The sequence below is a fragment of the Rhynchophorus ferrugineus genome, unplaced genomic scaffold (assembly GCF_030347505.1).
Source record: "Rhynchophorus ferrugineus isolate W39M unplaced genomic scaffold, kcgeb_rfMv2 rfM6, whole genome shotgun sequence".
NCBI classification, from domain to species: domain Eukaryota; kingdom Metazoa; phylum Arthropoda; class Insecta; order Coleoptera; family Curculionidae; genus Rhynchophorus; species Rhynchophorus ferrugineus.
Genome location: NW_027472585.1, coordinates 19,461,564 through 19,488,279, shown reverse-complemented (window position 1 = coordinate 19,488,279; position 26,716 = coordinate 19,461,564). Strand labels below are relative to the sequence as shown.

Genomic DNA, 26,716 nt, shown 5'->3' with positions numbered 1-26,716 from the left:
ACAAATTTCAGATATAATTGATATAAATCTACTCACCACCATCTGGTAAATTGCATCCACAATATTGTACATCTCGTCACGAGTTATAAATCCGTCATTATCTACGTCATACAAACGGAATGCCCCTGAAAAAAAAACATTGTTAAACACTAAAATATTTACTTATTTCTATTGTCCATATTTTTATTCCATATGTATAACAGAATTTAATAAAAAAATTGGGTTCCAATAATTTTGATTGATTGTATCGATAAAATTTAAATTAACATTATAATATCCATGGTAATAAATTAGTACGTTCATGGATTTTCAGGAAATTTATTAATAATTAATTCAAATTTGAAAAGCCATTACAGTAATTTAATGATAATATTTGCCATAAATTATGTATTTATAGTTATTTTAACTTAACAATGTTGCTTTTGCTAGTTGCGAACTGTACTTGTCACTCAAAGGAAAAAAATGAAGCAAAGTAGATGTGTGTTATAACTACAGGGTATCCATTGTGAGAACTCGGTTAATACATGGTAGTTGGTAAGGTGATTTTGGTCAACATATATTAATAGTCATTCTATTTCTATCCGCATATTCTTCGCACATGTTCCAGTTTCAGTCATGTTCATGTCTAATAACTGGCTGAATGAAAAATAGCAGGTGACGTTATTTACAATTACATTTTCCCTTTTAGAAAAGAAGAAGAAACTTTTTTTTATTAAATAAAATCTTGTACTCTCAATAAAAATGAGCAAAGGTAAGTTAAAGTTTAGTTAATTTAGTTGAAGCAAATTTTAGGTTAATTTCACGTCTATATTATTGTTAAGTTAGATTATAATAAAATAAAATAATAAAATAAATTGAAGTGGGTATAGACCTAGGTCTAACCTGGATGAAACACATACTTGCAAAAAAAACTTGAACTTTAACTAAACCAATTGTATTTTATTGTGGGATACAAATCGAAGTTATTTTTAGATTACAAATTAATACTTAGGCCTATTTGAGCTCAATAATGGGGTACTTTTAGAACATCTAATATAGCCATCCACCACTTTTACAACACCCCTTTTCATCGGTCATATTGACAACTGAACTACTAACGATTCATAAAGCAATGAAAATTATACAGAACATACAAGACAATACCATGGTTATCACCTCTGATTCAATGAGCTCTTTAGAATTATCACATTGGAATCAGCGGCAATAAAAGAGAGGAATACCTGGTGAAGAAAAGCGACGGATCCTTACCGGAGAGCTTCCTCTTCTGAAGCAAATATTTGAAATCCTCCACCACTCTTCTCTTTAAGCAACTAGACCAACTCAAATAGAACCTGATGGAGAATAACAAGCTGTGAGAAAAGAGTGAGGAGAGGTGAAGAAAGAGTTCTACATGTGCCCTAACACTGTCAATATTAACCGATACAAACTATGCATATTTTTACGCCACGCTGTTGGCCACTGCGGATTTACACCTGAATTTCTCCCCAAGGAAGAGAATCCACATTTATGGAAAGAGGCGACTATCAATTCAGAAAAGACGATAGTCTTTCCTGTATCTTTATTCTGAAAACTTGGATCGTCTGTTGAACTTTTTACTGCCAAATTTTTTTTTACATTTTTTTTTTATTACTCTTCGTGAGTCCACAATCTGCCCTATTGGCAATAAGTATTTCTTATGTCTATATTATATATACATGGCATGTAGAAAATCACTTCATTAAGCAATCTTCTGTATGAAATATTATCTTAATTAATTAGTCTTATTCTAATGCTTATTCTAAACTCTACATATGTCCAGTAATCAGATCAGGTGGTGTTAAACGTTTTAGTCTACGCACTTCACTATCACGTCGCATATTTAGCTGATTAGCGAGTACATTGGGATGCACTGACACTCTTTCGAAGTACTTCACACAAACACGTTGGATTACACTCATTATAGGTTCTAGAGGAATATCGCGTTGTATCACTTTATTTGAAATATAGTACGGAGCATCAACAATGGCACGCAACACCTTATTTTGGAACCGTTGAATGATGGATATATTAGATTTGCTAGCGGTACCCCATAGTTGAATTCCATATGTCCAAATGGGCTTGAGTATAGACTCATACAGCAATACCTTGTTATCTAATGATAACTTGGATTTGCGCCCAATGAGCCAATACATTTGATATAATTTTAGTCCTAGTTGTTTCCGTTTAGAGAGTATGTGCTTCTTCCAGGTTAGGCGTCGATCTAAATGCATACCAAGATATTTAACATGCTCTGCTTGGGGGAGTTGACAATGATTGATATTTACTGGTGGACATGTTTTTCTACGCAGGGTAAACGTTATATGCGTGGATTTTGATTCATTGGCTTTAATGCGCCATGTCTTCAACCATAACTGTATTTGCTCCAGGTGGGTTTGTAGGTTTATTGATGCTGTGGCTGGATCTTCATGGGATGCTAAGATTGCTGTATCGTCTGCATATGTTGCCACAGTAGTTATTTTTGTGGTGGGTAGATCAGCCGTATACAGAAGATACAATACTGGACCCAGTACACTACCTTGCGGAACTCCTGAATATATGGGATTTAATTCGGTATGTTCATCGCCTTGATTTACAATAAAATGTCTGTTAGTGAGATACGATTTTAGTAGCTGATAGTCCGGATGAGGGAGAAGTTTCTTTAGTTTAACCTGCAAGCCCGTATGCCATACTTTGTCAAAAGCCTGAGATATGTCTAGGAAAGCAGCCGAACAATATCTTTTGGCGTTTAGGTCGGCGTTTATTTGGTTTACAAGTCTATGCACTTGTTCTATAGTCCCATGCTTATTGCGAAAGCCAAACTGATGTTCTGGAATAATTTTTCTTTTTTCTATTATATAGTTTAGTTTTTTTATGTATAATTTCTCGAAAACTTTCGAGATTATTGGTAATAAACTTATAGGTCGGTAGGAGGTCACATCTTCTGGTATTTTTCCTGGTTTAAGTATCATTAATATTTTAGCTACTTTCCAGATACTAGGGAAGTAATTAATTCGTAGCATAGCATTAAATATATATGTTAATAGTTTTATAGCCTTTTCTGATAGTTCTTTTAAAATTTTGCCAGTAATTAAGTCATAACCAGGAGCTTTTTTAATATTAATCTCTCTCATTATTGTATGTTTAACTTTTTTGACCGTTAATTTCTCGTGCGGTAAATCCATTTGAAATGGCGAATCTAGAAAGCTAGTAATTTTATTTTCGTCATCTTTATGTAGCTGAGACTGGAAAGGTTTAAAAACATTTCTTAAGTGTTTTGAGAAAATGTCGGCCTTCTCTTTATTGCTTCTCGCCCAATTATTTTCGCTTGTTTTAATAGGTGGGTTATGCTGCTGGGATCTCCTAAGCTTTTTTGTTGCTTTCCACAACGAATAGTCTGTAGCCTCAGTTGATGTCAAGTTTTCTAGGTATTCTTGAATGCCTTGGTTTTGTTCAATTTGGATTAGATCTCTCAGCTCTTTTATGGCCCTATTAAATTTTCTTTTATTCTCTTCAGTCCTTTGCTGTTGCCAATTTCGTCGTAACTTTCTTTTTTCTGCTATCTTTTTCTGTATTGTACATGATATATGTGTATTTTTTCTTGGAAATGTTTCAGTGTTGGGAGTCGCGGAATATGCTGCCTCCTGTATATTTTTTGTAAGATTTATTGCTGCTATTTCTATATCCATTTCAGTTTGTAACGGTAAGTTTAGAGAGATATTTTGGTCTAAGTTTTCTCTAAATGAGGGCCAGTTAGTTCTATTATTGCACAGAGAAGGGGGTTTATCTTTGATGGTAATTTTTGAAGAAATTGTTACTATTATTGGTGAGTGATCAGAAGACAGGTCGAAGCATGATTCTGCCTGACACTTTTTTGGATCAATATTTTTTGTAATACAGAAATCTATTGTATCTGGTTTTTTATTTCTGTCTGAAGGCCAATATGTTGGTTCACCAGTAGAGATATGTTGTAAGTTATCTTTCCTTATGGCTTTGAGCAGTTCTCTACCTTTTGAGGTTATTATTCTTGAACCCCACATTAAATGTTTTGCATTATAATCTCCTCCTGCTATAAATCTATTACCTAGCGTACTGAAGAATTCTTGAAATTGTTCTGCCTTGTTGTTATGTTTAGGTGGGCAATAAATCGCAGAAATTGTTAATGGTCCATGGGCTTCCTCTATGGTTATACTGGTGGCTTGCAGGTAGTCTTTGCGGAATTTTTCTTTTTCGAAATGCTTTATATCATCTCGAATTATTATGACTGCACCTCCATGTGCTTTATCATCAGGGTGATTTGTATGATAAAGCTTATATTTAGGAACTTTCAGATAATTATTGTCCGTAAAGTGTGTTTCGGAAACCATCATAACGTCAATATTTTGTTCATTTACGAACATTTTTAGTTCCCTGGCGTGTTGTTGGAGCCCATTGGCATTCCAGACGGCGATTTTGTAGCTACTGGTTTCAGGCATTAGGCAAGTTTGCTTACGACGGTTGTGAGTAGACCAAGCATCGTACTCATTTGATCCATTAGTTTGGCCATCATATTTTCTAATCTTGAGGTGTTGCTAATTTCAGTAGGTTGAGATATTGTCTCTCGTTTTTGTGCTGAACCATTTTCAACTATTTGGGCATAAGTTATGTCTGGTTGACTTGTTCTGGTGGGTAGTGGTAGATTGGTAGTAGTGGATTGTTTTTGTTGGTGCCTTTTTTCCCTTAAGGCAGGATAGAGTTTCTGCTGTAGTTGCTTGTGAACTGCGCAACCCTTGTAGTTCACTGGATGATTTCCGTTACAGTTAACACATTTCACTTTTTCATCGCGAACTTTACGAGTACAATCTCCTGTCTTATGTTCTCCTGCACATTTTACGCATCTATATGATTTGCGACAGTAAGTCTTTGTGTGCCCGTGCGCTTGACACCTTGTGCATTGTGGTATAATTCTTTTTATATGTGGTGGTTCGCATTTAATAATATTATTTTCCAATTTGGTGATTTCATACACCGCCTTATTATTTCCATTAGGTTTTATGTCTATATAAAACATAGGCAGAGGTTTTTTTGTCGTGTGATGTCGTATATTGTGAATATTTACGACCTCGTGGCCTTTTTCAGCTAGTGCTACCTTGATGGTGTTAAAGTCCGTCCCGTGATGTAATCCTTTTAATACGAATTTAAATGTTCTCTCGGATTTTGGCCTGAATGTATGGTATTGGGTGTTTCTTTCATCTAATTCTTTTATAAGAACTTTAAAGTGATCCGCTTCGAACAATTGGATTTTAATTGTTTCATAGCTCATTGTTTTAATTGTGTAGTTCGTAGTAATGGTTTTCAATAAGTCATGGATATTTTTTATTATTCCTACCTTATAGACTGTTATTGGTGGTGGTTTGGGAACAACGTTTTCAGGGCTTGGTTGTATGTTCTCTTCAATTTCTTCGGACAGGTTGCTAAAACTGTTTTTTGTCTCTATCGGTTTCTGCAACCAATAGTCACTGATTCTTGTTTGTTTCCTCGCGATTTCTTCTTCTGGACTTCTCAATCGTTTTTTGTTAATGACTGTAGTCCATTCTGATGGTGGAGTTTGCGTTATTGCTGTTTGTTCTAATCGTATATCAAAGTGTGCAGGTGATTTGGTTAAATCGCTATGGTTTGCCATTTTTTAATTTTTAATATTTTATTTAATTTACTTCCAGAGGATAAAAAAAATAAAATAAATACATTGTTTATTTCACGCACTTCATTTTGCACTTACGTTATTTTAGCACTAGTTTTTTACTATAATACTATAAATGAATTTCAAAAGGACTGTTGTAAAATAAGATGAAATAATATTAAACACTAATAAAAATGAGATGCAGTCCTTTTGTCTGGTCACGTAAACACGTATTCACTACACTTTAGGTCCACTGAGAGACGGATAGCCGCATCTGTTATGCGTTTTTAACACTCAATTAAATAACCGTAATAAAATACTGGGTTTTTTTAAAGAAAGGTATCTTTTTATAGCTTGGACCGTACTGAAAATACGTCTTCACCCTACGAAGGTTGGAACTGAACTTACTGCCAAATGATTAAGTGTATATTACTTGTACCGTATACGTTTCACTTGATTCAGTATATCTGTAAATATTAATATTTTTGAAAATTACTTATGCTAACTCTATATTTTCATACATTCACATTTCCATATTTCTAATATTCATATATATCTTTATGATTCTTTATTAATATATTTTTATTCTTTTGTATTTTTATTTTCATATTTTTACACTTTTGTACTTTTGTGGTTTTTATTTATATATTTTTATAATACTATATCTTGTATGCTCTATATTCTATTATTCTGTGGTTTATATTTTATATAATCTTATATATCTAAGTATCTAAGTATGAAACTTCATATTTAAACTTAATATCTAGTTTGCTATGTCTGATCTATTATACTTTTTATATCATAATTTTATTAATAATAATTTTATTAATATAAATTATACACTTTATGAAACTGAAAATAGAAAGCTGTATTATTAAATAGCCTCCTGGACATATATTTTAGTTTATATTAATATGAGGTTTACAAACTACTCAGGTAAGTACCGAACTCTTTGTGAACTGTCTCACAAACTCCAACCCCACTACTTATGCCAAATCCTTCAGCGAACCCAAATCCAACCACCGCTCCTAAAAAGGAAAGAATCCTACCCATCGTTCTTCGTGACACGAATAAATATACAGAAATCCTTCTAATCGCGAAAGATAACTCCATTGAGATTACTGGAACTTTAAGCCGAAAGGACGGAACTCGCTGATTTGTAGCATCTTCGAACGACTTCCGCAAACTGACCAAGCTTCTCGATGACCGGAAATATGCGTTCACTCATTCTGTGGAACCCACACACATCTAATTACACAGGCTGTAGCTGCCGACCTGCCCCCAGGAATCTTAGACCAATTCAATCCAGACAAGCCTCTGGCAATATAAACTCTGCGTTGAGCAACCAGGGGGCAGGAGGTTGGCTCATAAGCTGGCTTCCTCCAATCGGGCGGCTCCTGGCAATATACCAGCGCCTGCCCCAATGCAACCTCTTGCACTGCCAGCGAGCAGTTTTTTCAATCCCAACAATTCCTTCCCAATGTAACCGCCTAAGTGGAAACCCCTTTCCCGTCTAACTTTCAGCAGTTGTTTACTCGTCGAAATGGCTGCTAAAGTGCTAAAAATCATGTCGTGGGACGCCAACAGCTTACGCGATAAAAAAGTGGAACTGGAACTCGTTCTTTCGCTTTCAGGCATCGATATAGTATTTATAAACTACACGGGTTACAGGAACGGCCGTGTCCCTGCCCGCGATGGCGGAACTGCTATCCTAGTCAAAAAAGGAATCAAACTCAACCTTCTGCCTTCAATTGTATCGTCACCAAACATCGAATCCACCTCTATCCAGGTGGAAATTCAGGATCGTCCAATCGTGATCACCTCCTTGTACAGGAAATGCTCCACGCATGACTCGTCTGCCTTCAAAACGCTCTTCGACCGCCCAACCTCAAAAGTAATCGGTGGAGACTTCAACGCTCACCATCCCATGTGGCGATATCCCAGCACTGAGCGCAAACTTAGGGCTAGGTCTCGCCCTGCCGGACAAGCCTACCCACCCATCACCCCGCTATTGGACAACGGGGCACTCCCATTTTGGACTTTTTCATTCTCCAGAATATCAATCGTCCTTCTGATGTACAAGTTCTCGACGAGTTACACTTGGACCATCGTCCGATTATATTAACACTCGAAGACTGTTGTGAAATCGAAATTCCCTGTTTCAAAGGAAGAAAACCGACTGGAAGAGATGCCAGGAAATTCTCCTGGAATCCGGTCCAATCCCGAAGATTGTTCGACCTGGCGACCCAGAAGCAGTCTCTACATAACTAGTCCAATTCGCTTATTCTTTCGGGTACTCCCGACCAGGTATCCGTAATAGGATTCCCCATCTCGGTTTCAGGAAAAAAAAAGTAAACTAGCCGTTTTTTCGCAAATTTTTAAGAAATGTGTTTCAACTTCTAAACGTTAAAATTATATTTGTTTTAAATTTATACTAACGAATAAAATTCATTTTCAGTTAACGATTTCATAAATAAGCGAAACGGTAAATATTAGGCAACAACTAACTAAAAAAAGGGACATGAAATATTATTAAACTTTTCCACTACACGCCCTGCATACTATTTCAAGGATTTTCCATTCGTCTAACTATATTTATGAAAATACTTTAAAACAATTACTCGACTCCCAACATCAAAGATAACATCAAACCGCAACCATTTTTTCCTCGAGAAAATTTCCCCTCAACTAATTAACTACGCTAGACGGGGTAAAATCCCGATAACCAACATCAGAAGTCAGGGAACAACAAGGGCAAATGTGGTGGGTAATAAAATAACTTGATTAGTTTAGCCCAAAACTTTCATCCCCCATAGACGTGAGGGAAAAAAACCCTCTCTTTCATTCGGTTTATCGCTGTTTGTATCGTTAACTTTACAAGCGATAAATAACAATTAGGGATCGGCTGACTTCATTTTTGTTTTACTCGTAGTGATGTCAAGACGGATATTATTTTCGAATTTTATTGATATTGTATAGTGTAAAACGGATATTGGTGATGACAATTGGACAAAACAAAATGAATTGAAATTATTACTGTGCCTTTTGGACCAATTTGATACAGAAATTCGTGAAAAATAACGATTTTTACGATATAGAAGAGAAAAAAATTTCTCCATGATTATGTATAAGTTTGAAAATTGTCTTCGTCGACATATTTGCAGAGCACATTTTATTGACACATAGATGGAGGTAGAGAATTAAATCCATAACCTCAAAAGATGCGTGTATAAATTTGACACCTGTCAGATCATTAGATTTTGAATTATAGCATTTTGAGCAAAGCAACTTTTGTTATTATGAAAAAATGGATAAAAAGGAATTTCGCATGAACCATCAAGGATTGGTATGCTGAGTTTAGGCGTAGTGAAACGAGCACCGAAGACGGTGAACACAGTAGATGCCCAAAAGAAGTTGTTACCAACGAAAAAATTTAAAAAATCCACAAAATTATTTTGAACGACTGTAAATTGAAATTGAATTAAATAACCGACACTAAACATATCAAGTGAACGTGTAGATCATATCGTTCACAAATATTTGAACTTTAAACAAAAACGACGAGTTGTTTTTGAAGATGATCAAGCGTAATAAACCCAAGTTTTTGCGTCGATATGTGACAATAGATAAAATATGGCTCCATGACTTCATTCCGAAGTCCAATCGAGAGTCATCTTTGTGGATTGCACACGATGAACCCGCTCTAAAGCGTAGGAAAACGCAACAATCGGCTGGCCAGGTTATGGCGTCTGTATTTTAGGATAAACATAGAATAATTTTCATTGACTACTTTGAAAAAGGAAAAACCATCAACAGCGCTATTATATAGCATTATTGGACCGTTTGATGGACGAAATCGCCTAAACCGGCCGCATTTGAAGAAAAAGAAAATGCTGCTTCACCAAGACAATGCACCGTGTCACAAGTCAGTGAAAACGATGACAAAAATCCATGAATTGGGCTTCGAATTGCTTCTTCATCTGCCGTATTCACCAGATGTGGCCTCCAGCGACTATTTCCTTTTCTCAAATGTTAAAAGAATGCTCGCTGGGAAGAAATTTTCGTCTATTTGGGGTAAAGGGCAATCGTAGTACAAAAATGGTATCGAAAAAGTTGGATAGTCGCAATAATCAGTGTATCACCCTTGAAGGCAATCATGTTGAATAAGAAAAAAACTAATTTTGCCAAAAAAATGTCTTTACTATGGTAGGCCGGGAACTTTACAATTGCCTTGTTATGTCTTATAATTAACTTTTACATTTTTACTAGTCGTTGCCGATTAACCTGCAATTTGTCTTTACAATAGCTTAAATCTGGGTATATATTTAAAACACTGCTATTTTTCTCCTAAATGCGTCTGAGTATACTAAATCACATAAGACTTGATTCTTTTAACTTCAATATTAAAATGAGAATGGAGTTTCCCCTCATGCGAATGTCTTGATATTGTGTGTATCAATCGGTATCTGAATATCTCGGAATAAATAATGAGTACTATAGTTTTTGGGTGCCTTTCTTATGTTTCTTAGGACTTTGTTCTGAAAAACTTGTAGTATATTGATATTACTTTTTGCGGAACATCCCTTTAATTGAATTACGTAGGCCCATATAGGTTTTAATATTTCCTTGTATAATAGCAATGTATTATGTACTGATAATTGTGGTTTTCTTCCAATTAACCAATAGGTTTTCTTATATTTAAACTCCAGCTCTTTTATTTTCTATTTTACAGGTTCATTTCAGGAACATTTTGGAATAAGAGTTATTGAGACATAATTAACATTATAATTAAATAATTGTATCAATACATTTTCTTGTGGTACAACTGATTTACCTTCTTTTATTACAGAACAAGCTTTCTCTTCTTTCATTCTAAACATTTTGGGTGTGATGAAAGATTTTCATAATTTATTATGTTGCTTCGATAATATTCACTCTAGCTTAAGAAAGATGCCATCGTGCCAAACCTTATTAAAGGTTTGCGGTACATCTAGGAATATAACTAAATGCATAAACTTATTTATCTTCATAGGCTTCTTGTTCTATAACACTTCACATTATAACTTCTGTAGCACCTGATCAAATTGGTGTATTGCTGTTAGATTTTTTCTCTATATAATTGTTTTTATTCTCTTAATGTATTTCTCAAGCACCTTAAGTAAGGCGTTCGATAGCAATGAGATAGATCTATAAGCTTTTACTTCATTTGGTGATTTTCCAGGTTTTGGTATTATGGTGGTGAGTTCAAGCTAATGAGTTTTCTATTCCCTTTCTAAACAGTTTTTGGATCGATTGTCCTATTATTAATTCATAGCCATTGGGATTATGTCAACTTTGATAGAATTGCTGTTTTGTTGCCATTCTTTTGTAATTTTTGTTTTTTAGTTTCCATTTCCTTGATTTATTTTGGACAATTAATTCCTTTTCTTGTATTCTTAGTTTCTGGAGTACTATACCAAAAAGCTTGTTGGATTGTTTTACTGAAATTGTTCTGCCGCAAAATGTATTTGTTTGGTTATCCTTATGTCGTTGTGTCTCGTTGTTGAATTTGATTGTTTGATTCTGCACCAAATCTTTCCCAGTCTGTTCTCTTTTTTTGGTATCATTGGATTTTGTTACTGTACCTTGGGGTGATGTGATGATTTAGGTGATGGATCGGATTAGTATTCCAAATTGTGCCGTGTGTTTGGTTTAGCTTAAGTAAATTTGTTTCTCATCTTTTGTTAAATTAATATGAATTATACACTGATGTAAAAACAACTGGTGAAATTCATATGAGAAAAGCCATTTCTAGCATCGAAACCAAATATATATGATTTAATTTACATATGTTATGGAAGTTCCGAATTTTTTTTGGCTTAGCCTCTTATTCCTATTGAGCTTTGAAAAAATATTTTAGGCATATTATACTACTAAATTTATAAAAAGAATAAATTTTTCGAAATATTAAAATACATTTAGCTCATTAAGTTCTTACAGTGTCTATCATTTTCCTCAATTATATTGCAGTCAATCTTTCAGAGCTCCAAGCATTATTTTATGAATAAATCGACCAACGACAAATACATTGAAGGCACTGAAACACCTGAACATTCAGTTATTGAAGTAACAATTGTTGAGTTTGATAGTGAGACATATCCACCAGCTAGATATAAAGGTTCTAATACTATATAAAAGTTCATTTTCTATGGTTCTTTTTTATGAATATTAATTAAAATAAATTGAAATTAATCATTATTAAGAGCCTAGTATTGTTTTAAATTCTAATATATATTATAATTTATTTATACTTATTATTGATATAAAAATAAATTTCGGTAACCTGAATCATAAAATGTTGAATTATTGAAGTTATCACATAGTTATACCAACAAGGATATTTAATTTTAAGATACTGAGAGTTAAAATTAAGGACCAGTTTTCTATGTGCCAAATTAACAAAGTACTTTTGAAGAGAATATATTTGGAGAGATACCAATCTAATAGACAATTAATAGCTAGCATTGTATCTCCAAAATTTACATTTAATCGATATAATCGGCTTGTATTCTTTTAATGGAGGAAGTCGAATATGTAAATAAATGTTGAGACTTAGCTTAGTAATAATCTAAAATGAAAAATTACTCGACTTTAAATAAAATTTATGTTCAGTGCTATCATTCTAATAAAACATACAGACAAAAAAGACAGACATTTCTCTCCATTATATATACATGATAATAACGACGGAAAGAGATATGAAGAATAGTACATTCATTTTCGTAAATTGTTCGTTCGATTCGGTGTATTAACTGACAAGAAAATAAAGCTTTAAAACGTATTTGCTATTCTGGCCTGGTCGAAACTTAAGTTCGGTAAAGTTCTTCGGGCTTTATCTCGCGAATACTCGAACGATAAATCGTCCGAAATGTAACAGGGCAAAATATTTCTCAGTCAATTTTTCATATCCAAACTCTGAATCTTTAAATTCGTCGAGTGTCGAATCCGCAGTGACCCCGATTCCTGCTGTCCACGCCAAAAAAACGATGCTGCAATGCACCAGTTTCTCCACACAATGAATTATCGTTCGATTCAATTACGTGTTCATCTTATTTTCTTCTATATTCTTATATATATATATATATATATATATAGGTTTTATGTTATTTATATATATAAAAATGAATTGTTGTTCGTTAGTCTCGCTAAAACTCGAGAACGGCTGGATCGATTTGGATAAATTTGGTCTTGAATTATTTGTGGATGTCCAAGGAAGGTTTAAAAGGTAAATAAATATGAAAATGCTCGAAATTAAATAAAAACAACAATTTTGATATTTCTTTGATGTTGAGGATCGAATCCGACAATCTACGTGCGCGAGAACTTTCTTAAGTTCGGTGATCTTTTGTGTTAGTTCGGTGACCATTTCAAATGATGTGCTCTTTTTTTTGTTGATTTTTTGTGATTTACTGTCAGATATTGACACTTTACTGCTAAGTGCGCGAGAACTTTTCTCACTTTGATTAATTACAATTTCGACTGAGGACTGACTGAGGACTGACAGACTCTTGAGCTGAGATCGTCGCAGTCAATCAAATGTGCGAAGAGCTACCTCACGTGCTAACCGCACTGATGACCAGAGAGACACAGATCAAGAAAATAGTCGTATTGCTTTGTCAGAATTGCGTACCTTAGAGAGAGACAATGAAGTAGATAGGCTTAGAATGCAACGAGTTCGTGCACATAAAACACAACAACAGCAAGCACGACATAATGAAATAGGGCAATTCCATAGACACAGTGCTCCTATGATCCACTATGATGCTGCAATAGATTATTATGCCAATAATTCTGTAACAATCGAAGAAATGACAATAATTTGTAAATATTACAAGGCGTTAAAATACAGTGGTGAATCTACTGAATGATGTTGTGCTGGAGCCAAAGTAAAATTGGCACAATTGGTCCCACCATCAGATACTCTACGCTTTTTAGTTTCTGAGATTGGAAATGATTCTAAGCACTTCTTAACCAACATTCAGAAATATAACAGCTGTTTCCAGATGACATCATTTAACGCTACACATATTACAGAGGACAATTTCATGCGCACTTTCCCACAGTTGACCAAAATTGCATGCAGTAGTTACCAAACACATGATACATGGACCTTGCGGAGTTTTCAACTATAATTTACCCTGTGTTTCAAGCGATACCCAAGAAACTTGATTAGTGAAACCATAACGGGAAATGACGGATACCCATTGTATCGTCGGCAATCAGTTGCGGACAATGGTCGATCGATAGTTGTGAAGGTAAGAGGACAAAATGTTGATGTAGACAATCGTTGGATCGTGTCATACTCGCCAATATTATCCGAAGCTTTTGAGACTTACATCAATGTGGAATATTGTAACTCTGTGAAGTCAATAAAGTACATATGTAAATACGTTAACAAAGGTAGCGATATGGCCGTCTTCGCTGTAACCAATGCAAATGACGAAATATCACAGTACCAGATGGGTCGCTATGTAAGTAGCAACGAAGCAATTTGGCGTATCTTTTCAATTGCGATCCATGAAAGACACCTACAGTAGTCCATTTGGCACTCCATTTAAAAAATGGCCAGGAGGAAAAAAGTCGAGGATTCGAAATTGTCGAGGATCTCAATGCGATCTTTCAGAATTTTCTTCCGGGACAGTTGGTTGCCCTCAAATCAGTCGCCGTCGTTATGAACCAGGACGACGTAGTCAACTATGCCACGGAGTTTTTAAATTCACTGGAATTGCCTGGATTACCACCTCACAATTTGAAGTTAAAAGTAGGATCAGTTATCATCATGCTACGTAACATTAAACAGCCTCGACTGTGCAATGGAACCAGATTGGCTGTGAAAAAGATGATGAATAGCATCATTGAGGCAACGGATTTACCATTCGATTTTAAACGTTTACAATTTCCAATAGCGGTTTACAGCGGTTCAAAAATAAAGTATTGCATGCCATTGTCGATGCTCCACACTACATTTCAAATAAAGTGATACAACGCGATATACCTCCAGAACCAATAACGAGTGTAGTTAACAGCAGTACAAAACAGCAATGAAAATTTTTATCTGTTAGATCAACCTCGTGCACTATTCAGGTATATATCATTCCAAATGAGCAATTCGAGTTTCGCGCTAAACATTCAGCCGTTCATCAGGCCCATCGGCTGGCCGCAAAAATCAACTGTGCTCTTAACCGACGTGAAAGACTTGGAGCGGTCTTCTTGGACCTAACCAAAGCCTTTGACAAGGTTTGGCACGAAAGCTTAGTGGCGAAATGCATCCGATTAGATCTACCTGATGACCTAACAGCTCTTATCAAATCATCTGTCAGGACGATCATTCCAGGTGAAGATTAAAGATATTCTCTCTAGCCGGAAAACCATAGATGCAGGAGTTCCACAAGACTCCCCCCTGGCACCCACTCTATTTAATATCTTTCTTTCGGATATCCCTAGGAGACCACAAGTTCAGGCTGCTTTTTACGCAGACGAAATTGCTTACTTTATTTCTTCAAGAGTGGCACCGCACATCCGAAACAGACTCCAAAAACAACTCGATGAGACGGTCCAGTGGTTATATTTCTGGAGGTTGCAGGTCAACCTAGAGAAAACCCAGGCCATCTTCTTCTACAAGCGTTTTGCACGGAGCATTTCGCGTTTTAAAATCGAGAACGCCGAAATCCCATGGTCAGAAGAAGCCACCTATCTCGGTCTTGTCTTCGATTGCAAATTTAGGTAGACTTCCCACATTTGAAAGTCCGTCCACAAAGGTCAAGGTATTGTTAATCTGCTGTTCCCGCTTATCAACAGGGCCAGCAGGCTTCCTCTATCTATAAAATCTCTCCTGTACAAGATGCTGGTTCGATCAGTCGTTCTATACGGCTCCAGTGTCTATCTAAAATACGTCTCACCTAGCCAGGTGGAACGTCTTCAACTGTTTCAAAACAAAATTCTCAGGAGAATTATCAATGCCCCCTGGTTCGTCAGGAACAATCAAATTCATAGAGATACAGACGTCCCCCAAGTTCACGATTTTATATCCGAGGTTTACTAGAGATATTTCTCCACTCTTCGTCTCTCGAACAATAGATGTATTACCGAGCTAGCCGATATTTTAGGCCAATAACTCATTCGGCTTTTCGTAGCCTTATTCTATCACAGCCGACACTACCCCGTCGTGCTCTAACTCCAAATTGTCTCAACCTGCTCCGGGGAGCAATTAACTCATGTACCGCAAGCTGCGTGGTGTGATAACGACGCCACGTCCTTGCCTGGCCCTTGTGCGTCTTAACGGTGTTACCGGTTACGGGCACCCTCCTTACTAACAGTAAGAAGTATCAGTTAGGGTCATTGGATCAGCTGATAGGGTGGGGTTTAGTGGGTAGCCCAGAGGCAGTCTCCACATAACCAGTCCAACTCGCTTATTCCTGCGGGTCTTCCCGACCAGGTATCCGTAACAGGATTCCCCTACCGGGTTCCAGGCCCCAAAAAAAAACTATTCAGGTAGTTTTAAAACACATGGCCCCTGCACTTGACCGAGATAGAGTCGTAACCAGAATTATATAACGGAGATATATTATAAATTTTGTGGACTTTAATAGTTTGGATGATACTGTCACATATAGATATTGCTAATAAAAATACATGAAAGCACCTACTATTATGTTTGATCGTTGACCCCAGCTCAGCTTCAACTAAAACTCCCATTTTTCTTCCTACGCGTTTATCTCCACCATTCCGGGAGTCGTTAAAAGCAAATCTGTAAATCTTCGACTAGTTTCCAGCTTTATTGATACAACATATATATATCGGATCGGCTTAAAAGTTTCGCGCTTTTAACGTCAATCCACCAACGTTCGACGTATCGCTCGCTGTTCAGACCGAGCAGCGACGCGGCGCGGGATGATTGATGGAGACATTATGCATCGTTCTCTACCTCCGGGAGATGGGGAGCGTGTTGGAGAAAAAGCCAGCGCGTCGAACTCGGGAGGGTTGTAAGAGCTATCTCTCGCGTGCCGATCCAGCACCGATGCTGAATACTAATGTCGCGAGCGTTACGAAATTTTGTATGCGAACTGTCGATGGGGTCCCTAGACAATTAGTTTTGAACTAAGAGACTGGGTATATTGAAATAAGGGACCAGATGACAGGAGATGCAAATTGGGGCTGAGGTTAATTGGTTCGATTTTTGTTCGCGTAAATTGTTAATTGTCTCGAGTGGCGTTGGGAGCCATCGACTGAAAACGACTACCAACTGTTTAGTAATTGACTACTTTTACCATTGACTGTTTTAGTCGACTACGTTTAATTGACTAGTCCACTCGACTAAAGCAGTCGTTACTAATTTTATACAACCTAGTTTTTAACATTCTGGCTTTGTCATCCTAGCCTTAACCTTGAGAGTTATGTATCGAATTCATGCAACTGCTGCTTTTCGACTCTTTTCTTTTTGATATGTGGACTAAGAACATCATTTGACCACAGGGTTTAGGGCAGATATATTTTCAATTCAGTAAATTTCAAGATATGATGTCTTTAGATAGAATATATTTTCAAGTTGGTATATTGTGCCCCCTATATCAGTATTTAGTGCGTCCTGTATCTGATTCCCTTTGTGATTTGGGAATTGGAAAGAATAAAAAAACACGTGATGCCCATTGAGCAAAATCCAACGAAGGAAACATCAAATTAAATAGACCCGCAAAGAGCGGCATTATTGTAACTTGGTTAGAAGTTGTACTAAGATTGTGGTAGTTTCAGCAAAAGTAAGTAACTTTCATCACAAGAGTACATTAGCATCGAACCAGTTTCTATAATTCTATAACTCTGAAACAAGTCTATCCGAATAACCTCGAATGTCAACTTTGTAGTAGAATATCTTCACCAAATTACTATAAACATCTCGAAGGAGCTTCCCGCAAAGTGATCGGAAGAGACGCCAACTCCCACTGTACTGCTCGTGGCAGGAACTTTCCAAACCCGCAAGAAACTGGAACCTAATTCACAACAATCTTCTGACTCATCATTCCTAACACGCCTACCCACTACCCCGAAAACTCATTGACTTCTTTATAAATAACGACGTAAACCATCCAGTCAAACTAACAGTTCTCTGAGAACTGGATTCAGACTATCTGCCGCTATTTCTAACTGTCGAGGATAACAGATTACTAAAATCCCTTTGTAAATAAATGAAAAAAAGCTTATTGGAAATAATATCAGGATATGTTATTAAAATCGAATCCCATACCGATTTTAAACCACGAACGTCAAAATGCGTATCAACAAGCCACATCAGAGAAGGGATCATCAGCCATGGAACTAAAGAATTTAATCAGACATAAAGACACCACGGCCCACTTTTAAAGTAAGACTTTGAAAGTAAGCTTCAACCTTCAATTACCCTGGATACATCTGAGGCCTTTGATAAAGAATGGCGAATAGGGATGCATTTTAAATTCTACTTCTTCTACATTTTCAGTTACTAAAATCTTACTTCACACATAGAGATTTCACTATAAAACAAGACGATGAACTCATTGGACTTCATCTAATATATGTACTAGATCCGATACTGTTTCTCCTATACACAACTGAATAACACACCATAAAACTGTGGCAACATAGGCAGACCAGCAATCCTAGCATCTCATGAAGATTCAATAAGAGCTTCAAAGAATCTTCAAACACACCTTGATAATATAAACCGTGGCTGGAGACATGACTTATTAAAGGAAGTGAAACAAAATCTACCATGTAACACTTACTCCGCGTAGAAGAACTTGCCCATCAATTAACATAATAACTGTCAACTTCCCCAAGCTTAGGATAATAGTTATATTGGTATGCGTCTAGGCCGACGCCTAACATGGAGGAAGCATATAGTTACTAATCGAAGACAACTTAGGACATAAATTATTTCAAACGATATTTTGTTTGTCGGGCGCAAATCCAAGTTATCATTAGATAATAAGGTATTGCTATCTACATCTATATATTAATCGGCTTAACAAGAAATTCGAGGTCTTTCGAGACTTTCGAGCACGATTAAAGCTTATACGAAGGTCGTATGGACCTAAAATATTTGTGAAATATGCCCTTCAAATAAGATAATAATAATAAAACGAAATACGCTTCAATCAAGCAATCAGGAATAGCTGTCAGGCCTAGTCGAACCGCTGCTAGCTCCAATTATAATACGGTTACTCGGATTATTCACCGTTTCTGTTGTACGTAAATTAACTACGGACGTATAATTTTACGTTGTGATGTAAATCTGGCAGCGCTGTACTGCAAAATACCGATAGAGCAATTTTAGATCGGAAGACAAGCCCTTACCATAGAAAATGATATATTATAATAGTTCTGAAACTAAATGTTTGTAGGTACAATTAATGTGTTCGTATCGGAAAGTATATTCAGTTGTGAAAGAAATACACGAAATATGCGAATTTTTCATCTTAATTTACCTCAACAAATTTGCAGAATATCAAGAATCGTTAGTCCTCCATTTGTATATTGTGTAAAATAAAGGTGCCTAGCTGTTTTCGTTAATGTTTTAATTAATATACAAATATGTATTACTTCATTTAATATTCTGTGTTTCTAATATAAAAGTGTATTCATATTCTGAAAATAATCTTACTCATGGTGGTTTTGTTATATTGTTCAGTGATGTAGTAATTTAGGTTTATTAATACTTTATTAATAGTTAAAACATAATCGAAATTACATTAAACCGAATACCATTTGAAAAGGTTAATGATTGCTAGTTCTTGAGATAGTTTGTATATATTCTAATATACATACATTTGTTATAGTAATTAATGTTATATATATCAAATATATTTCTGATATTATATTGAAAATATTGTCAATACAAGTTTTAGTTATATTAACATATCATTCTAAATTATTATCTTTACTTTAATACAAGAGAGATATGATTAATTTATTAAATTGCGGTCGAATTTTGATCACAGGGTAATCATTAGTAGGAATCAGTGCATATACTCAAAAACTTGATCGTATGGGACCCAAATATGGACTACTGCTAGGAAGTCAATATAACCATCATATAATGGCTCCAAAATAAAGTGTAATATGCCATCGTCGATGCTCCGTACTATATCTCTAATGACCTGATATAACACGATATCCCTCTACAACCTACAACGAGTATAATTTAAAATGTTTGGGTTAAGTACTTTAAAAGAGTGTTAGTACACCATACTGCGTTAGTATGATTGGATATTCTAAATGTGATATTCTAAATATCATGTATATAATATAATCATAAGAAATGCTTATTGCCAACTGAAGAGATTGATGAACCACTAAGAGAAATATTTTTAAAAAAAAAACTTAAATTACTTCTTTATATAAGCCAAATGTATTTTCCTGAACAATTCTTACTAAATGGTGGGTGACAAAGACAATTCAAGTGTTATCGATACAATTTAACTATCGTTTTCATCAACATGTCGGTGAAAAATATAAGCTTTTAACCTAAATATCAAATTGTTACGACCGTCTTAAGTTAAGGCTATTAAATTAGTTTTCTGTTAAAATAATTTAATTGCCTTTAACTTTCAACAGAAATGTCTTAGGATTTCATGATATTCTACTCATAAGTTTGTGAGTTGTTGTGCTAAGAGTGACACTACTTTTCTTATTTTCGAAACAATGGATCAAATCAATTTCGTGTTTCAATTTTACACTGCTTCTTGATGGGAAAAATACCGTTCAAGCAAAGCTATGGCTTGAAAAGTGTTATAAGGGCTCCGCTCCATCAGAAACAACAATAAAACATTGGTTTGCTGATTTCAAACGTGAAACATAAAAAAATCCATTAAATCGTTTTGAATGATCGAAAAATGAAGTTGGGTGAGTTAGCTAATATCGTAAAGATATCAAAAGAACGTGTTGGTTTTATATTGCATGAGCATTTGACTATGAGACAGCTCTGTTCAAAGTGGAGGCAGGGTTCGTTCACTGTTAACCGAAAACATAAACGTGTTGATAATTATGAGCAGGGTTTGGCCATGCTTAAATGTAACAAATAGTGATTTTTGCATCGATATGTAACAATGCATGAAACATGGATCTATCACTTCCGGAATAAAAACGATCATCATCTGAGTGAATAGCAACTGATGAACCTCGTCGAAAGCGCCCCAAGGCACAATTTTCTTTTGAGAAGGGAAATGCCATCAACAATGAATATTACGTAGCGTTATTGCAGCGTTTGAAGGCCGAAATCGCAAAGAAAGGGCCGCATATAGCAAAGAAAAAAACGTATTTCATCAAGGCAACATACAATAGCGTCTACCGTCAAAATTAAATCAAAACAATAGCAAAATTACATGAATTTCACTTTAAATTGTTCCCACGTCAACTATATTCGCAGGATTTGGTTCCTAGTGACTACCGGCAGTTCGTAGTACTCAAAGATATGCTCAGCGGTAAGAAATTTCGCTTAGGTTATCGCTGAGACTAAGGCCTATTTTGATGCAAAAGATAAATCGTCCTACAAAAGTGGTAATAAATGTTAGATCGACTCTGAAATGATTGTGTGGCTCTTGATGGATATTATGCTCGAGAGTTTTCAGCACATGTGTAGCCCTAATAGTAAGAATTTCACGAATATATATCACCAAAATCTGATTTTTTTATAATCTAATTTAACATTCTGACCATTTTAAACACCCCACCTTCACCTCGACCCAACCAGTTGCACAAACAGATGTAACAAACGATCGGAAAACCATTAATTGGCTAGGTCGACACTCCGCTAAACCATCGTATCGACCTCAGACCCTCAATTAAATCGGGAAATCATTCCACGAACCGCCGGCGGCTCTGGGGGGTGTGGCGGCTGGCGAGGGGATCGAGAGAGAGTGATAGCACCCCACCCTAGCTGCCCATCAATCACGGCCGTCGGACAATCCCTCGCCGTCGAGACACTTTTCTCGGTCAGGTCACAGACGTTTCCAGATCCAACACGTCACCTTCCCTGTCCCGGCTATCAATATCGGTGGAGCGGTGAGGGGAGGTGTAGTGTATCCAAAGAAGCGGTGAACATACGTCATCAAGATGCTTAATCGCCCGTCGCAGTTTAGAATCAGGCAATATTTTCCTTCTCACTTAATTCCAGTTAAAAAGGGATACAATGCTGTCTGATACGTTCGAATACGTAAACGAAAAAATCGCTCGGTTGTCAAATTCTTCAAAATAATAGTTATAACAATTACAGTTAAAAACCGACAACCGAAATTTTAACGCTTTGCTTGTTTTGATAAATTTCAAATCGCTGCCTAATCTTATCCTGATTGAAAATGACGAAGCTAGACAGAATATACTGCATCTCTAGTCAGTTACTTCCGACAGGACCGAGATAATGGAAGTACCCTCTTGCCAGTACAATTCGTTAGAAAGGTAATCATTTTTACTGCTAAATATTAATTTGCTGCGGTTTTTATTGAACATATTTTTAACGTGTTGCAGTTGCACTGCATGTTAGTATGGACACGGTTATTAAAATATCCCAAAAAGTTAAATATATTATCCTGAATTCACCGAAAAGAAACTGTCCTTATACGAAGCCGGTAGCGAATCAAAATCAGCTTAATGTCAGCTCTGCCAGGGATCAAATATATGAAATTTATAAAAACAGTGAGTAGTTTTTTCAATATTAACATAATTTAATACAATTATTTCATCCCTTCGTACACTGATAGTTAATAAATGATTTAAATGATGTAAAGATACACCACAAGGAGGTCTAGTACAACTTTAAGACATTGCTTTTGAAGAAAGATGATAATAAAAAGTGTTAAGACAATACATATTGATGGAAAAATGCAATTGTTGGAATAGAAATTTATCGGGTATTATTAGTGTTAACATTTATTAATAATTAATTGCAGATATATTGTTTTTGCTTTAATTGAAATTGTTTTGAGCGAACTCGATCAGACACACTGAAGAAGAAACTGACAAGAGATTAAATTACGAACAAATCTTACATAAATTGGAAATTAACTATTTAAATTTTCCGTTTGAAATAAACTTTCTGAATGTGGGATTATAATTCAATTTCCGAGACAGGGTGGTGAGAGTGGAAACAACTAAATGTGAGTATATAATTAATATTCGATAACTGTAGGAAGTTATATTATAGTGTGTGAATAATTTATGTGCATAGATATTGTGTAATTATTCAGAATTATACATGAGCATTATATTAAAATGTATGAGGAGAGGATGAATACTAACTGTTTTGTAGATATGGTATAGGGATAATTCAGCATAGGTAATAACAGAAGAATAGTACAGTGATATCAAAATGACTTGACAAGGAAATACACAGTAAAATATATTATTTGGTTATACAATCGTTAATTAGGTAGACTAGCTCTTCAGGGGATACCCCTACATAAAAAAACACGCCTAGAATTCTACATTATGTAGACATGGTACCTATAAACAATTGTGGCTGTATTAACTGTAGTTTTTAGATGTACTATAATGCTAAAATAAATTGTTTTTGATAACATTTTTGTTTCATTATTTTATTTAGACTAGAATTTTGTTATATATCAAGGCCAAAATAAACTAAAACTCAGAGTTGATGCGGCAACATTTCGATCTTTTGATGTCATAAATTTAGATGACGTATGTTCACTGTTACTTTGGATAGACTATACGTGTTCGGCGAGGCGTGAAGCGCCACTTTGCGAATTGATTCTTTATTTTAAGCAGGCGGTACGCGAACACATACACGCACATCTGCGAAATGGGACGTGTCTTGGGATGGAAAGGAGGTGAATGGAGCGGAGGGGAGTCGGCGGCTTTGTGCAATGAGCGATGGCGAGCCGTTCGTCTCAGGGGTGGAATCGCACGCTTTCGCCGTTGATAAATGGCCCCTCTTTATGTCGGGGTGTTGACTTATTAAAAATAAAGAAGTGGTACTTCCTTGTCGGGGATTCTGAAAGGCGAGCTGGATATTTTCAACCGAAATGTTGGCATGAAAAAGTTTCGAATCATTATACGGTCCTTATATGAAAAAAAGAAAAAAGAAACCTGTAATTTTGCTACAACACAGATTTCTTTGGTATGACTTTTATATAAAAACTAAAAGATGCATCAAACGTTAGCCTGCCTGAATATTGGCTTTTTGTTTAGAGAGAATGCAGTTAAGGCATAATATGTCGAAGGGTATTTAAACAAAAATACATTAATATTTTACTTTACCGGAAGATAGCTTTTTTCAAGTAAAGATTGGTGTCCTTCTTTTTGTTTCTTTTCAGAAGCAAATCTCCACTTGTGGACCACACGATTCTCCATTGGACACCCACGACCCTGTTCAATTTGTTCATGGCCGGTTTCCCATTGCTTATGCAGACGACACCGCATTTTTCACCACCGGGTACTGTTCCGATGCTATTCGTAACAGACTCCAAGCCCAACTCAACCAGGGGACCACTTGGTACAAAACTACAGGTTAACTCGATCAAAAATCGACAAATTACTTATCCCTGGCTGCACAAAGTTGCATACCTCGGTCTCTGAATCGATCAAAGGATTCAATGGTCAGCACAAAGTCAACACGCTCTCTGCAAAGATACTCTGCAGAAAAAACAAATTTCCAATCCCCCAGAAAGTGACCGTGTATAATATGCTGGTCCGATCAATCTGCCTTTTTGGAACACAGCTGAGATACAACTACGTCTCTCAGTCTTTGCACAACTCCAAGTGCATCAATCTAAAAAAAGTCTCAATGCCCCATAGTTTCTGAGAAACGCTATCAAAATTCAAGAAACTTATATCAAATCAGGAATCCCATTGGTGAAAAACTTCACAAACATGCTTAGTGTCAGGTTCTCCCTTGGCAGCTTCCAATATTTCAATCAGCTGATTGAAGCTCTACCCACTTATCACTCGCGATAGGTAAATAAAATACGGTAATTCCAGTTGTATCACGGAATCTCTATCGCCTCTGTGTCCCGAATCCGAAGCGACGTCAGCCAAAAACCAATTGGTTCTAGCTGGACATCTTGATTGTTTCAAGAAAAGTATTTTACTTAAAAACTAATTTATTCAAGAAAAGGAGAGGTAACTGGTTCGACAGCAATACAAAGCGACACTGCGGGTTCTTATCTTTTAAAAAACTAACCCCCCGTCTCACTCATTAACTATTCAGGTAGTTTTTACAGATTTCTTACAGATGGTTGAATAGTCAAAACCGTATTACTGTACCAGATGGTTATATTTTTCGAAAACGTTGCCAAAGTTCAATTTGATACAAAGAACAAATTTATTCGTACGTATAATACTAAATATTGAATGTTGATTTCGTAATCGTAATCAATTTTTATTGCTCCAAGTAATGTTATTTTAAATGAAGAATTTAATTTACAAATTTTACGCAAAAACAATTTTCATTGAGGTGGGTACAGGCATGAACGAAGCCAATGGTTCGAGCTCTGCAAGAGATCATGCGCGCACATTCAGTGAAGATTCGGCAAACAGCTCTTTGTCGTATTTTTAAGGTGATCGAAATGAACAAGATACATTACTTAACAAATATCTCCAAATCTAGCGCATGCGTATATACATCTTCGTTTACTAACTCCTTTTTTATATATAAATTACATTTTATAAATAAATATACATAAATTTCATAAATAATTGATTTAATTAAAACTAGATATAAGGAGAGAAGTAAAAATTGAAAATTTTTTGAAATAACACATTTAATTTAGAAAAATTATTCAATAAACGAAATACTAAAAATAATTTTTATATGATAATACCATGAGAAAAACCCAAATCGTTTAGATCAAGTCCAGCCAATATAGTTAAAACCAAATGACTTCATATAACACTACTGAAAGACTACTATTTCCTAAGAATCTCCAAATATGATCAACTATGATCCCTACTGCAATTTTTGGTTCTAGTCTTGATCCACAAACCACATTAATGAATAGACTACTCCAATACAACAAGAATCATTTTCTTCTCTGTTCTTGTTATCATTAAATTTTAACATATGTTGATACCAATTCGATGTCGCTAAAAATGATGTTTTATAAATTTGGCAGCTATCATTCCCACTATAAATAAAATTAATGCTGCTTGGATTTTATAATTTTTAAAAACTTAACCTTACATTCTGCACTTACCCTTGTTCTTCCATATTTTAAAACCAATATATCTTAAACCACCAAGAATAACAAAACAATTTATTATTATTCCTACAGAATTATTAATGTAACATAAAATCTAAATCTTCCAGATTTATTTGTTATTTTTACTTGACCCAGTGTATTGATCGACTTCAAAAGAATGTACCGCCATAAGAAAAGGAAGACAGTATAGTTTGTTCTTTCCTATGATTTTATACGCAGGATAGTGCGGATACGCCAAATCCGGAGATATTTGTAAAGTAATGTATCTTGAAATGAACACATGTGGGCATAGCATATGTTTATAACCATATATTTCACGACAACAGGAGACAACAAATTGTATTGTGAATCAATTTTCGACGATGCGTGTGCAATGTTCACAACGTTTATTGCTAACATAATACGTACCATCTAAACGTTTTTTAAATGTTATAAAATTATTGTAAGGCCAGTGTCATATAAACAAAATTATGATACGGAAGAATATGCTATAAAACGTTTATGTTTATAAAACTAGTATTTTATTTATAGATATCAAATTGCCAGCATTTACAATTCTACAAAGACTACAAAGTAATTAAGAATTGCCCGAAGATATATTCAGCCGAGGCAAGGGAAAAAGCTGTATGTAAATATGTCAAAATTTCACTAAGGGGTATATATAACAAAAAATGATTTGGATGGAAAAGTCTAAAAAGTCTAAGAAAAAATAAACTAACAACTAAAAAATAAAATTGCTAACAAGGACATTGGGGAATATGTTAGATAAAATGAAGGATTAACATCTTGATACCGCATCTTGATATGCTAACTGCTGTCT

At 35.4% G+C, this 26,716-nt stretch overlaps 1 protein-coding gene across 1 annotated transcript in view; it reads right to left on the bottom strand.

Moving 5' to 3' along the window:
• LOC143198427 (frequenin-2) overlaps positions 1-26,716 on the bottom strand; it is a 170,903-nt gene that overhangs the window by 9,465 nt on the left and 134,722 nt on the right. Inside the window, exon 6 of the mRNA XM_076407625.1 lies at positions 37-125. Coding sequence (XP_076263740.1) covers positions 37-125 — 89 coding nt within the window. The remainder of the gene's footprint in view (positions 1-36; positions 126-26,716) is intronic.